General features: G+C 37.1%; 1 protein-coding gene across 4 annotated transcripts in view; it reads right to left on the reverse strand.

Moving 5' to 3' along the window:
- Positions 1–11,448, reverse strand: part of Cfap206 (cilia and flagella associated protein 206) — a 45,437-nt gene extending 33,989 nt beyond the window's left edge. For 2 of the 4 annotated variants that reach the window (XM_046431774.2, XM_046431764.2), the window contains exons 1-4: positions 11,362–11,448; positions 9,417–9,529; positions 8,415–8,498; positions 1,562–1,652 (exon numbers count right to left, since the gene is read on the reverse strand). In XM_046431774.2, the coding sequence (XP_046287730.1) occupies positions 1,562–1,652; positions 8,415–8,498; positions 9,417–9,524 (283 nt within the window). In that variant the 5' untranslated portion in view covers positions 9,525–9,529; positions 11,362–11,448. Of the gene's footprint in view, positions 1–1,561; positions 1,653–8,414; positions 8,499–9,416; positions 9,530–11,178 lie in introns of all 4 variants that reach the window. The other 2 variants (XM_046431766.2, XM_046431770.2) reach the window with 2 other exon arrangements.
- Positions 11,449–12,813: the final 1,365 nt, after the last annotated feature.

Below are 12,813 nucleotides of genomic sequence, written 5' to 3' on the forward strand. Positions count from 1 at the left end.
GCATAATTGTGGCAAAAGACCATCTTTACCAGCAATACAATTCTTGCCACTGACTCAATAAGACATCCTGTATTACTATTACAAGGGCAATGATTCACATTTCAATCATGCACACTTCATACCAAATCTTACCACAAAAGAAACTGAAAGCTTTTTTTTGCAAATAAAAAATACATATATTAAATTTCCTCAATTCCATGACTATTTTATTGCTTTAAATCTCATTATTATTTTTAAATTGTTTTTGTATGTGTAGATGACAGAATGCCTTTATTTATATTTACATGGTGCTAAAGATCAAACCCATTACCTCAGACCTGCTAGGCAAGCGCGCTGCCACTAAGCTACAGCCCCAGCCCAAAATTCATTATTATTAAGCAAAAAAGCAAGATATATAATTAGTTATATAGGATAACTAAAGCACTAATGCCTAGAGACAAAAAAAGATAATCACCAAATAGTTAATAATAAATTCATTACAGCAGCAACAAAAAACAGAGAAATTTATTTTCCTTTTTCTCGTTCCCAACTTGTCTTTGATGCATGCACTTTCATTTATATTATGATAAAATTCTGAATTTAAATTTCCCACAATTTCTTTCATTTTCAGGTAGTTACATAATTTAGGAATTATGAGATGATAAACTAGGAATAAAAAAATATACAAATTTTAAAAACTTAACTTCAATGAGTTGGATGTTTTCACTTCTAATTATAATGTATCAGTGCTATGAAGGTTAAAAATCAATAGACTGAGAAATAATGTTTAGGAGCATAAAAATTTAAATTGACTTTTAACACTTACAAAAGCCACTGATATTTTTTTCATTTAGCATGTTCATCATTATTATCCTTCAAAGATTATAGCTTGTATAAAAAGTCCTTAGTTTTGGGGCTGGGATGTGGCTCAAGCGGTAGCGCGCTCGCCTGGCATGCGTGCGGCCCGGGTTCGATCCTCAGCACCACATACAAACAAAGATGTTGTGTCCGCCAAATACTAAAAAATAAATATTAAAAAAATTCTCTCTCTCTCTACCTCTATCTCTCTCACTCTCTCTTTAAAAAAAAAAAAAAAAAAAAAAAGTCCTTAGTTTTGAAGGCTTTGTCCCTAGACCATGGTATTATTGGAAGGTGGTACAACCTTTAAAAGGATTAGTGAAAGGTCTTTGGGCTCAAAGAAAGCATGCCCTGGAGGGCACTGTGGGACCCCACTCTTTTCCACTCTTTCACTGGCCGACCAATGAGGTGAATGGTTTTGTTCTAGAGTCACATGTTCCCACCATGATAGGCCACCAAAGGCCTAAAGAAACTGGATCAACCAATCATAGACTGAAACTTTAAATCTGTGAGTCAAAGGAAATCTTTTCTTTGTATAAGTTATCTCAGATAATTTTTATAGTGACAGAAAACATCTTAATACATCAAAGTTGGAAAACATTTCAAAAGACTGACAAGGAAAATAATTTCATGAACAATTAAATTTATTGTCAACCAAATGAAACTTTCTCACCTGAAATACAACATAACTTTTAAAAGCATTGAAGTAGGTAGATAATGTTACCTCGACTTGTGTAATTCATATCAAAGTAGACTTGCATCTTAATGGTGTCCAGAGATGGATTTTTATTATCCAGTAGTCGAGCCACACAAAGCTAGAAAATAATAGCAATGTTTCTATTACATTTTCTAAAACACTAAAGTATCTTCTAAGATAGCTCCAAAATTAAAGGGAAAAGTCAAAGCAGTGTTTCCTGATATTTATCTACCAAGAGCTCCTTTTATTATTTTTTCTCCTTGAGGATTTCAGGCTCTATATTTTATCCAACTAGCAACAATGTATGGCTGGGAATATAGCTCAGTTGGTAGTGTGTATTATGTGATAAGTTATTTCCCTTGAGTTAACTTAAATCACCTCAGGTGGCTAATAGTCTAGTTGAAGGCAAGAAGCTTGACTTTGGTGGTTAGCCCAAGCAGTTAAAACATGGATAAATGGTCCATGAAGCTTATACTCCAGTCTAGAACTCTCCTGGAGTTCCTCATTACTATTTATTTTATTAATATTCCTTTGGCAATGCTGGAGGTCACATGCATTTTACTAAAAAGAAAAAACTATTGCAACTACCTTCTTCTCTTCACCCAATTTTAATGGCTCTACTTTCCTGTTTCAAAATTTTTTCTTCTGATTTGTGTTCTCCCATCCCCTGATCCCAAATAGATGGCTCATTCCCCCTTCTGTCACACTTCTTTAGACTGGATGATCAAATTAAATTTTCTTTCCTTCTCTCCACTACTAACCTCCCTCCCCCACTCTCTTCCCTTCTCACCTCTTAGGAGCAGGGAGAATGCAAGACTGAGGATCTGATACTGTTTTTATGGAAACCTGTGCACCTGGATTCCTCCAAGAAAGAGAAGTAGTGTTCTAAAATTAGACTTTATTTTAAAAAAATTAGCTCATCCATGTGACTTTGGGAAAAAGGGAAACAATTTCCATCATTTGAATTTTTTATTTTTGTTATAATTAGTTATATATGACAATAGAATGCATTTTGACACATCATACATAAATATATAACTTTTCATTCTTCTGGTTGTACATGATGTAGAGTTACACAGGTCATGTAATTATATATGCACATAGGGTAATAATGTCCAATTCATTCTACTATCATTCCTACCTCCATACCCCGCCTCCCCTTCCTTCATTTCCCTCTGTCTAATCCAAAGTACCTCTATTCTTCCTGAGCCACCCCCCCCACACACACACACATACTTATTGTGAATTAGCATCTGCGTATCAGAGAAAACATTTGGCCTTTCTTTGGGATTGGCTTATTTCACTTAGCATGATAGCCTCCAGTTCCATCCATTTACTGGCTAATGCCATAATTCCATTCTTCTTTAAGATTGAGTAGTATTCTATTATGTATATATACCACATTTTCTTTATCCATTAATCTGTTGCCCTTCAACAGATGAATGGAACTAGCACCTAGGCTGATTCTAGTTAAGCTATTGTGGATTGAGCTACTATAAACATTGATATGGCTGTGTCACTACAGTACACTGATTTTAAGTCCTTTGAGTATAAACCGAGGAGTGGGATAACTGGTCAAATGGTGGTTCCACTCCAAGTTTTCTGAGGAATCTCCATATTGCTTTCCATAGTGGTTGCAACAATTTGCAATTTTACCAGCAATGTATGAATGTATCTTTTACCCCACATCCTCACCAACATTTATTGTTGCCTGTATTCTTGATGATTGTCATTCTGACTGGAATGAGATGGAATCTCAGTGTAGTTTTGATTTGTATTTCTCTAATTGCTAGAGATGTTGAACATTTTTTCATATATTTGTTATTGTATTTCTTCTTCTATGAAGTGTCTGTTCAGTTCCTTAGCCCATTTATTGATTGGGTTATTTGTTTTTTTGGGGTGTTAAGTTTTTTGAGTTCTTTATATATCCTGGGAGATTAATACTCTATCTGAGGTGCAGGTGGAAAAGATTTTCTCCCATTCTGTAGGCTCTCTCTTCATGTTCTTGAATGTTTCCTTTGCTGTAAAGAAGCTTTTTAGTTTGATTCCATCACATTCATTGATTCCTTTTTTCTAATTTGTTCTAATTAGTTATACATGACAGTAGAACGCACCTCAACACATTATACACAAATGGAGTATAACTTCCCCTTCTTCTGGTTGTATATGATGTAGAATCACATCGGCCGTGTAGTCATATATGCACATAGGGTAATAATGTCTGATTCATTTTACTGTGCTTCCTACCCCCATACCAATTCACACCAATTCCTATCTTTACCTCCCTTCACTCCCCTCTGCCTGATCCAAAGTAATTCTATTGTTCAGTAACTCTCCTCACCCCCTTATTGTGAATTAGCATCTGCATATCACAGAAAACATTGGGCTTTTAGTTTGAGGGAACTGCCTTATTTTGCTTAGCATGATAGTCTCCAGTTCGATCCATTCACTGACAAATGCCATGATTTCATTCTTTAAGGTTGAGTTATATTCCATTGTATATATACCACATATTCTTTATCCATTCATCTGGTGAAGGACACCTAGGTTGGTATTTTTTTTAATGTTATGGTATTTATTCTTTATTTTTATTTTTATGTGGTGTTGAGGATGGAACCCAGTGCCTCACACATGTGAGGCAAGCACTCTACCGCTGAGCCACGGCCCCAGCCCGGGTTGATCCATTTATTGATTCTTGATTTTACTTCCTGCACTTTAGTAGTCTTGTTAAGGAAGCCAGTTCCTAAGTGACATGGTGGTGGTTTGGGCCTACTTTTTCTATTATGTGCAGAGTCTCTGTACTAGTGCCTAAGTCCTTGATAATAGACAGGGTTTAATTGCATTTTGCTACATATGAATTTCCAGTTTCATCATTTGAATTTTGATATTCATTGAGTTTTTATGTACCTGACATTAAAGGTACATTGAGCTCAATTCATTCCAACTTAGTTGAGTTGGGGAAAGGAAAAACAATTCTTCTTGAGCCATAAAAAGAAGAAAAACTTATTTTCTGCTCTTTCTTAATTCTCCTCGATGTCTTCCCAATAAAATTTCTGACAAACCATTACAGCCATTTCCCCTATTGCCAAGAACAAGCTTTATATCACATTTTAAATCAGCTGAGAAAAGAGCCAGTTCTAGGTAGTTTCGTGAAATCATGGAATCTCTCCTACATAATCATCCTGACAAAATATTCCCCAGCTCCAGGCTTACAAACGTATTCCTGACCCCTACAGTTTCTGCAGATAGACCTGTCCTCCACTAAGTGAACTGCCAGTTGAAATAAAAAATGGGGATGGTGACATTTTCCCCTGCCATTTTCTTTTCTTTTGTTTTTTATTTTTTGTACTTGTAGCAACTGTTCACTTTTTTCTTTTTTTAATTAATTTTTTTATTTATATGTGACAGTGGAATGCATTACAATTCTTATTACACATATAGAGTTCAATGTTTCATATCTCTGGTTGTATATAAAGTGTATTCACACCAATTCCTGTCTTCATACATGTACTTTCAATAATAATGTCCATCACATTCCACTATCATTTCTAACCCCATGCCCCCTCCCTTCCCCTCCAACCCCTCTGCCCTATCTAGAGTTCATCTATTCCTCCCATGCTCCCTCTCCCTACCCCACTATGAATCACACTCCTTGTATCAGAGGAGGCATTTGGTTTTTTGGGATTGGCTAACTTCACTTAGCATTATCTTCTCTAACTCCATCCATTTACCTGCAAATGCCATGATTTTATTCTCTTTTATTATTGAGTAATATTCCATTGCCACATTTTTTTAATCCATTCATCTATTGAAGGGCATCTAGGTTGGTTCCACAGTTTAGCTATTGTGAATTGTGCTGCTATAAACATTGATGTGTCTATGTCCCTGTAATATGCTGTTTTTAAGTCCTTTGGGTATAGACAGGTATCTGGGTCAAATAGCGGTTCCATTCCCAGTTTTCCAAGGAATTGCCATACTGCTTTCCATATTGGCTGCACCAATTTGCAGTCCTACCAGCAATGTATGAGATAACTGTATTTGTGTAGATTTGTCTCTGTGCCTTCTATTCTGTATCTTTGGGTCTACCATTCTATTTTGGTGTCAACACCATGCTGTTTTTATTACTACTGCTCTATAGTATAGTGTAAGTTCTGGTTTAGTGATGCCTCCTGCTTCACTCTTCCTGCTAAGGATTGTTTTAGCTATTCTGGGTCTCTTCTTTTTCCAGATGAATTTCTTGACTGCTTTTTCTATTTCTATGAGGAATATCATTGGGATTTGGATTGCAATTGCATTAAATCTGTATAGTGCTTTTGGTAGTATGATCATTTTGATAATATTAATTCTGCCTATCCAAGAGAAAGGTAGATCTTTCCATCCTCTAAGGTCTTCTTTGATTTCTTTCTTTAGGGTTCTATAATTGTCATTATATAGATCTTTCACCTCTTTCATTAAGTGGTTTCCCAAGTATTTAAAAAGCATTTGACAAAATGCAGCACCACTTCATGTTCAAAACACTAGAAAAATTAGGGATATCAGCAACATATCTCAACATCAAAAAGGCTATCTATGCCAAACCCCAGGTCAACATCATTCTAATGGAGAAAAATTGAAGACATTCCCTCTAAAAACTGGAACAAGACAGGAATGCCCTCTTTCTTTCTTTCTTTCTTTCTTTCTTTCTTTCTTTCTTTCTTTTTTTCTGCTTTAGTATATTGAACATCTTTCTAAAATAAACTATGAGAAAAACATTCTAATTCAATGGAAGAGATGCTGAAGGATTCAAGATTAACATCCATTATTAGCAATGTAAAACGGAGGGAAAGATCCGTGAATTGTGCTCCTAGAATTCTGCCCCCATGGGAGACAGAAGGGTCAAACCGAAAGCCATCAATGGGAAAGATGAAGAAAGATGGGCTCTCAGAGCAGGGGTTTCTGGCTAGAAGCTGTTCCTTGCTCACTGGGTCAATTTTTTCACCCAGCCCCCTCAGGCTGATTCTCTAGGCTAAGATGGTTGAGATGGTGTTTGCTGTAGTCGAGAAAGAAAGTGGCGGGCTGAACCCAGGGATAGTCCTGAAAAGCTTCCCCCCGAGTCACGCTTGGCTCAGGCTTCTCCAGGGAAGATGGACAGAGGGAAGGAAGGTGCTGGCACCAAGCGAGGGCTTGGCACAGGAGGAATGCCCTCTTTTACCACTTCTATTTAACATAGTTCTTGAAACACTGGCCAGAGAAATTAGATAGACAAAAGAAATTAAAGGGATACACATAGGAAAAGAAGAACTCTGGGGCTGGGAATGTGGCTCAAGCGGTAGCGCGCTCGCCTGGCATGCGTGCGGTCCAGGTTCGATCCTCAGCACCACATACAAAACAAAGATAAAAATAAATATTAAAATTCTCTCTCTCTCTCTCTCTCTCTCTCTCTCTCTCTCTCTCTCTCTCTCTCTTAAAAAAAAAGGAAAAGAAGAACTCAAATTGGCACTATTTACTGATGATGATTCTATACCTAAAAGACCCTAAAAGCTCCACCAGAAAATTTCTAGAACTAGTAAATGAATTCAGCAAAGCAGCAGGATATAAAATCAACACCCATAAATCAAAGGCATTTCTGTGTATCGGTGACAAATCCTCAGAAATGGAAACAAGGAAAACCTACCCTATTTATAATAGCCTCGAAAAAATAAAATATAATACTTGGGAATCAACTTAATGAAAGAGGTTAAGGATCTATATATTGAAAAGTATAGAACCCTAAAGAAAGAAGTCAAAGAAGACCTTAGAAGATGGAAAGATCTACCTTGCTCTTGCATAGGCAGAATTAATATTATCAAAATGACCATACTACCAAAAGCCCTATAAAGATTTAATGCAATTCCAATCCAAATCCCAATGACATTCCTCATAGAAATAGAAAAAGCAATCATGAAATTTATCCCATGTCATTTTCAAGAGCCCAGGAAAACATCCATATACAAGTCTGGGAACATTTGTTTCAAGTCAACTGCATGAAGGAATTAAGTTCATTAAGCCCAGGAGAAAAATAAAAAAGTTGAATTTTTAGGAAATTCAGATTAAGGAATTCAATTCAGTGAGTCAAATGTAAAATATATGAACAATATTAAACGTCTAAAGTTCTTGCCTTTTAAAAACTGGTTTTCAGACACATCTATTTGATTTATAACTATGGATTATTTTGCTTTGGCTTTAATTTATTCTTTAGGATTGAAAAACATAAGTTACACTGAATCATTATGAATCTTAATTTATTTCTATTTAACTCTACCAGTATAGGTAGAAGACAAACCAGTTAATAATGCTCTCAATGTAACTAATTAGTAAGGTAACACTCAGATATTGTGGCAGACACTATTACCTGCTCAGTGATCATGCCCCTCCTTCCTAATAGAGTCCCAATTTGGGTTGAGGCAAAGATTTCTTTATTTGAGAATGAAAAAAGAAAATCAGTGTCCCCGGGTCATATAAAGTATCTTTTTGGCCAATAAATGTAAGCATATGGAAGGGATTCTGAGAAAACTATTATTCTCTGGAAAGAAAGTTAACAGATCCAATTGGCACACATATTGTATTTGCCCTTTTCTTTTTCCTCTTCTTTCTCCCCACAAGTAGAATAGCTATCTTGTGACCAAAAAATGGGAAGAAAAATTGGATGAAAAGCATCTGTCAAGGGGATGGGTGGACCAGGAAGCCAGAAAGAATAGCCTATGCATCTCGAGACATTATTTTATGAGAAAAATAAATCCTTCATTTGTACCTCTATTGTGTGAAGTTTTTTCTTTTTCATGCAGCTAAAGGCAATAATGGTAACACAAATATTATATTTAAAATTGAAAATAACTCCAGTTTTGAGGAGTATGATAATTACCTTAACAAGTTTCTGCACATCACTTTTCATGAGGGTTCTATCCATGTTAAAGCCATTACTTGGATCCAGGACAACAGCTTTCACCTGAGAGTAGGAAGAGTTCATCAAGCAATTTTATTTCATATTATCATGAAATTAACTTACTGTGCTTCCTTCTTTTAAACAACTACCTCTTGATTACTCAAAAATGATTTTTTAGGTATTTTTCCTATGATCCAACTCATCAACCCCTTCAATACAGGGTGAAGAAAGGGAGTAGTAAACATCAAATCTGAAAATGGTGCTAGAAAAATTAGATGGGGAGGGGTTGGGGTTGTAGCTCAGTGGCAGAGCGCTTGCCTAGCATGTGTGAGGCACTAGGTTCGATTCTCAGCACTGTATGCAAATAAATAAAATAAGGGTCCATTAACACTTAAAAATATATTTTTAAAAAGGGTATATGGGGAAATAAGTTAAAAGCAATGGTAAGATTTTAGATTGGAAAACTATAGTATATTTAATCATATTTTCATTGTGTATTATTAGTTAACCAAACAATAACAGATATACCCAGAAACTCAAGTTGAGGCAGTAGGATCACAAGTTCCAGGCCAGTCTGGGTGACTTAATAAGGCCATGTCCAGAAAAGAAGGAAGGAAGGAAGGAAAGAAAGGAAAAAAAGATAAGTATGTAGGTATGGAAGGAAGAGAATGGCAGCAGGGAGGCTGGAGATGTAGCTTAGTGGTAAAGCACTTGGCAAGCAACAGGCCCTGGGTTCCATTCCCAGCACCAGAGAGAGAGAAAGGAAAAACTAAAATTTTTTAAAAATCTTACAAATTTAAAAAAAAAATTGACATGCTTTCCAGACATTTAAAAGTTATTTTTCACTAACTTGTCTGAAGAGGTCAGTATGTTTTCAACCAAAAAACATCTAGGAAAGCGTCACAGAATTTTAAGGGAAAAATGGACACCACATTAAAAAATGTTAATAAAGAAATAATTTGCATCAACAGTCATTCTTACCATAAAAGCAACCAGAGTTTCAGAAACAATCTCTCCATGAGCTGCACATTCTTGTCCTATTTCTCGTATGATATTCTTTATAACACTTTCTGCTTGAGTGAGAGGCATTCTGGCTAAATAAAACAATGATTTGTTTTTTTAATAATTGCATTTATATATTAATTTTTCTCTTCAGGTTTCTCCACTATTTATAAGGAGACATAATACTATTTGTTAACTTGTTGCTATTTAATTATTAGCATCTAGGCCCCTCCTGTTTCTTTTTAAATGAAGGGCTTTAGAGGTTTAGCACTATTTGAAGGAAAAAAATGAAGAAACTTAACCCCCTGATCCCCTATGAAGGCAGCAGAGTACAGCCTAAAAAAGGAAATGCTTATAAATGCTATTCCAGCACATCCAGTAAATGACCTTTCAAATCTAAGGGAATTTGGGGAAAAACAATTTGTTCAGGTCATTGAAATTCTCTTTTCTGCACATCCAAGTTGTAATATTAACTCTATTTAAGAAAAAACACTAAAGGAAAAAAATTCAGTTAAGTATCATAGAAAAAATGAATTCCTGGTTATTAATTTCACTTATTGGAACAGTGGTCCACTTTACCATTTGAATATAGCCTTTGCTGCTCTGCCACTGCAAATTATTTTTAAAATGGACATGTTTCTTTCTCTTCCTCTCTCCCAGCTCTCCTCTAATCTCACCCTGTCCCTAATCTCAGGGGAAACAGGATTACCTTTCTTGCCCATTTTAGGCAGATTTATTTGTCCTTGAGTACACATCCATCATAGGAAAGAAGTAACCCAGACTTGGGAGACGGTAGGAGAAGATTTCTGAAATGACTATCTCCCAAATTAACAAGTGAATTAAACGCCAACAGAGTGGAATGTAGTCTTTGAATCACCTCTTTAAAAGCCCAGCATTCTGGCTGATGGACAGAATCACTGCCTCTGGGACCCGAGTCCCGTGTTTCTCATTTGCTAACAAAGCAATAAAACTTCTTTTTCCTTTTACTCAAAACTGTGTCCTTGGGCTGGGGTTGTAGCTCAGTGGTGAAGCGCTTACCTCGCGTGAGGCACAGGATTTGATCCTCAGCACCACATAAAAACAAAACAAAGGTATTGTGTCTATCTACAACTAAAAATAAACAAATATATGTGTGTGTGTGTGTGTGTGTGTGTGTATAAAATCAACAACAACCCAACCGCGTCCTCATTATTGTATTGGCATCAGGGACAAGGACCAAGCTTTCGATGACATTATAAACCAGGAAAGAGTGGTAGGTTTTAATCAAGCCTCCTCATTTTCCTGATTATCAGTTAGAGGAACTTAGCATATAGTGAATAACAAAAGCTACTCTAGGTAAAATTGACGCTCAGCATCTGCATGGGGAGGATAGGTGAGTGACATTTGGCGTTTTGTCTAGGAACACAAGCTGGCCTGGCTTTCAACGTGACCTGGCCATAACTAAGATCTGGGCACTTGCTTCACCCTTTGGGAGGCAGTTCCCTCACCTGAGGGAAAAAAAAAGGAAACTCCCTGTAACGGAGTTATTGAGTACTAAGTGAATTCATATATTTAATAGCTAAAAATGTGCATAGCATAAGGTAAGCGGTTGAAACAGTCGTTTTGAAATAAGAAGCCAAAGAACGTGGCCGCGCAAATTTGGCACGGGTGTGAGACTGTGAAGGACACTCCTCACAGGGTGGGTGTGAGACCTGCGCCTGGAAGGCTCAGGCGCCCCTGCAGAGCGGCTGAGAGGTCTGACCTGGGCGCCTCCGGCCGGAAGCGGCCCCCGTTCCCTCTCAGCGGCGGCGGGGTCCTCCAGCAGCCCCGGCTCTGCCCGCAGCACCACGCTCGCTCCTCACACCGGAAGTTCAGGGCGCGGAGCCCCGAGTGGCCTGACCTTGGCTGGAGCCGAAAGCAGAAGCCGTGGCTGCGCCGACCCTACCTCCAAGCTTTCGCTGAGGCCTTCGCGGCCGCAGGGCGATCTTCGCTACCGCCGCGTAACCATGGAGACCTAACGCTGTGGGCGGGCCCCGAGTGTGGGCGGGGCCTGTGGGCTAGGCGCGCTCCTCTGGGAGGACCTTTCCCCAGAGAGGGCGGGAGAGTTAAAACCAAAGAAACTGGAGGACTGAAATCTCCGACGGAGAAAGGCACGTTAGCTCGTGCCACACCTCAAAGGTTAAGATGTGGACACGAAGGTTTTAAACCAGAATATGAACTTGCTAGCGCGGGAACACAGAGGGTGACTTAAAAGCGGAGGGATGTGGAGGGGTAAGGGAAGAGGTTGGGATCCTTAATAGACTTCTTATAAAAGTATCTAGTTTTAAAAAATAATGCAGTTTTATTTAATGCACTGTTACTGAAAGGGGGGTCTGTAACAGGGTGCTCCAAAATTCCCAAGGTTTACAAATGAAACTGCATATTTAAACAAATTAAGCTGCACATTTTAGAAGTACAAGATAAGGACCCTCTGTGTTGGAGTAGGGATAATGTCGTTTTCTCACTTAAAAATAATGTTCGTTATGCTCTCCTTCAAATATGAAGGTGTGGAACAAGGTTGAACAGACATTAACAACAGAGTTTCAAATAACAAAGGCTTATTTTTAAACAGTAATTTTCTCAAATTGTGAACGCAATTCGCGTAGTATACTTAAGGGTGTTCGGAGATTACTAGGAAATAACAAAACTCAAGAATACACAGGTCAATGTGCAGTAAATTTTATTTATTTCTTCCTAGAAAACTTCCTGAAACGTAGATGAAGCCTATGTTAAAATAGTGTTCAAGGTAGCAATTTTTATAATAGCACAACACTGGAAATCCAAACATCTGATATTTAAGGAATATTGATAAAATGAAATGTTAATCATTAAAAATAATAAGAACAATAACTTTGTGTGTGTTTTGTATTTTTAAAATTCAAATGCAAAAATTATACATAATATAACCTCAACTATAGTTACATGCACATCATATTTATAAAGTTCAGAACTGGGGTTGTAGCTCAGTGGTGAGCATTTGCCTCACAAGCAATGGGTTCAAACCTCAGCACCACATTAAAAATAAATAAGTAAAACAAAGATATTGTGTCCATAAAAAAAAGTTTATAAGTCAATTTATCCATATCACAGAAGTATTTGTATCTGAGGATGGAATTATGGGTAAATAAATTTTTATTTATTTTATGTATTTCTATATTTTCTATGAAGAGTATATACTTTCTTGTGATCTGTAAAATAAAATTTTAAAAATTAATGAGGAAAAATTCTGGCTAAGGGTTGGGGTTGTGGTTCAGTGGTTGAGCACCTGTCTAGCACGTGCGAGGCCCTGGGTTTAATCCTCAGCACCACATAAAAATAAATAAAATACAGGTATTGTGTTCAACTACTTATAAAAAAT

Source organism: Marmota monax, unplaced genomic scaffold (assembly GCF_021218885.2).
Source record: "Marmota monax isolate L192 unplaced genomic scaffold, Marmota_monax_Labrador192_F-V1.1 WCK01_AAM20220418_F8-fsc00013, whole genome shotgun sequence".
NCBI lineage: Eukaryota > Metazoa > Chordata > Mammalia > Rodentia > Sciuridae > Marmota > Marmota monax.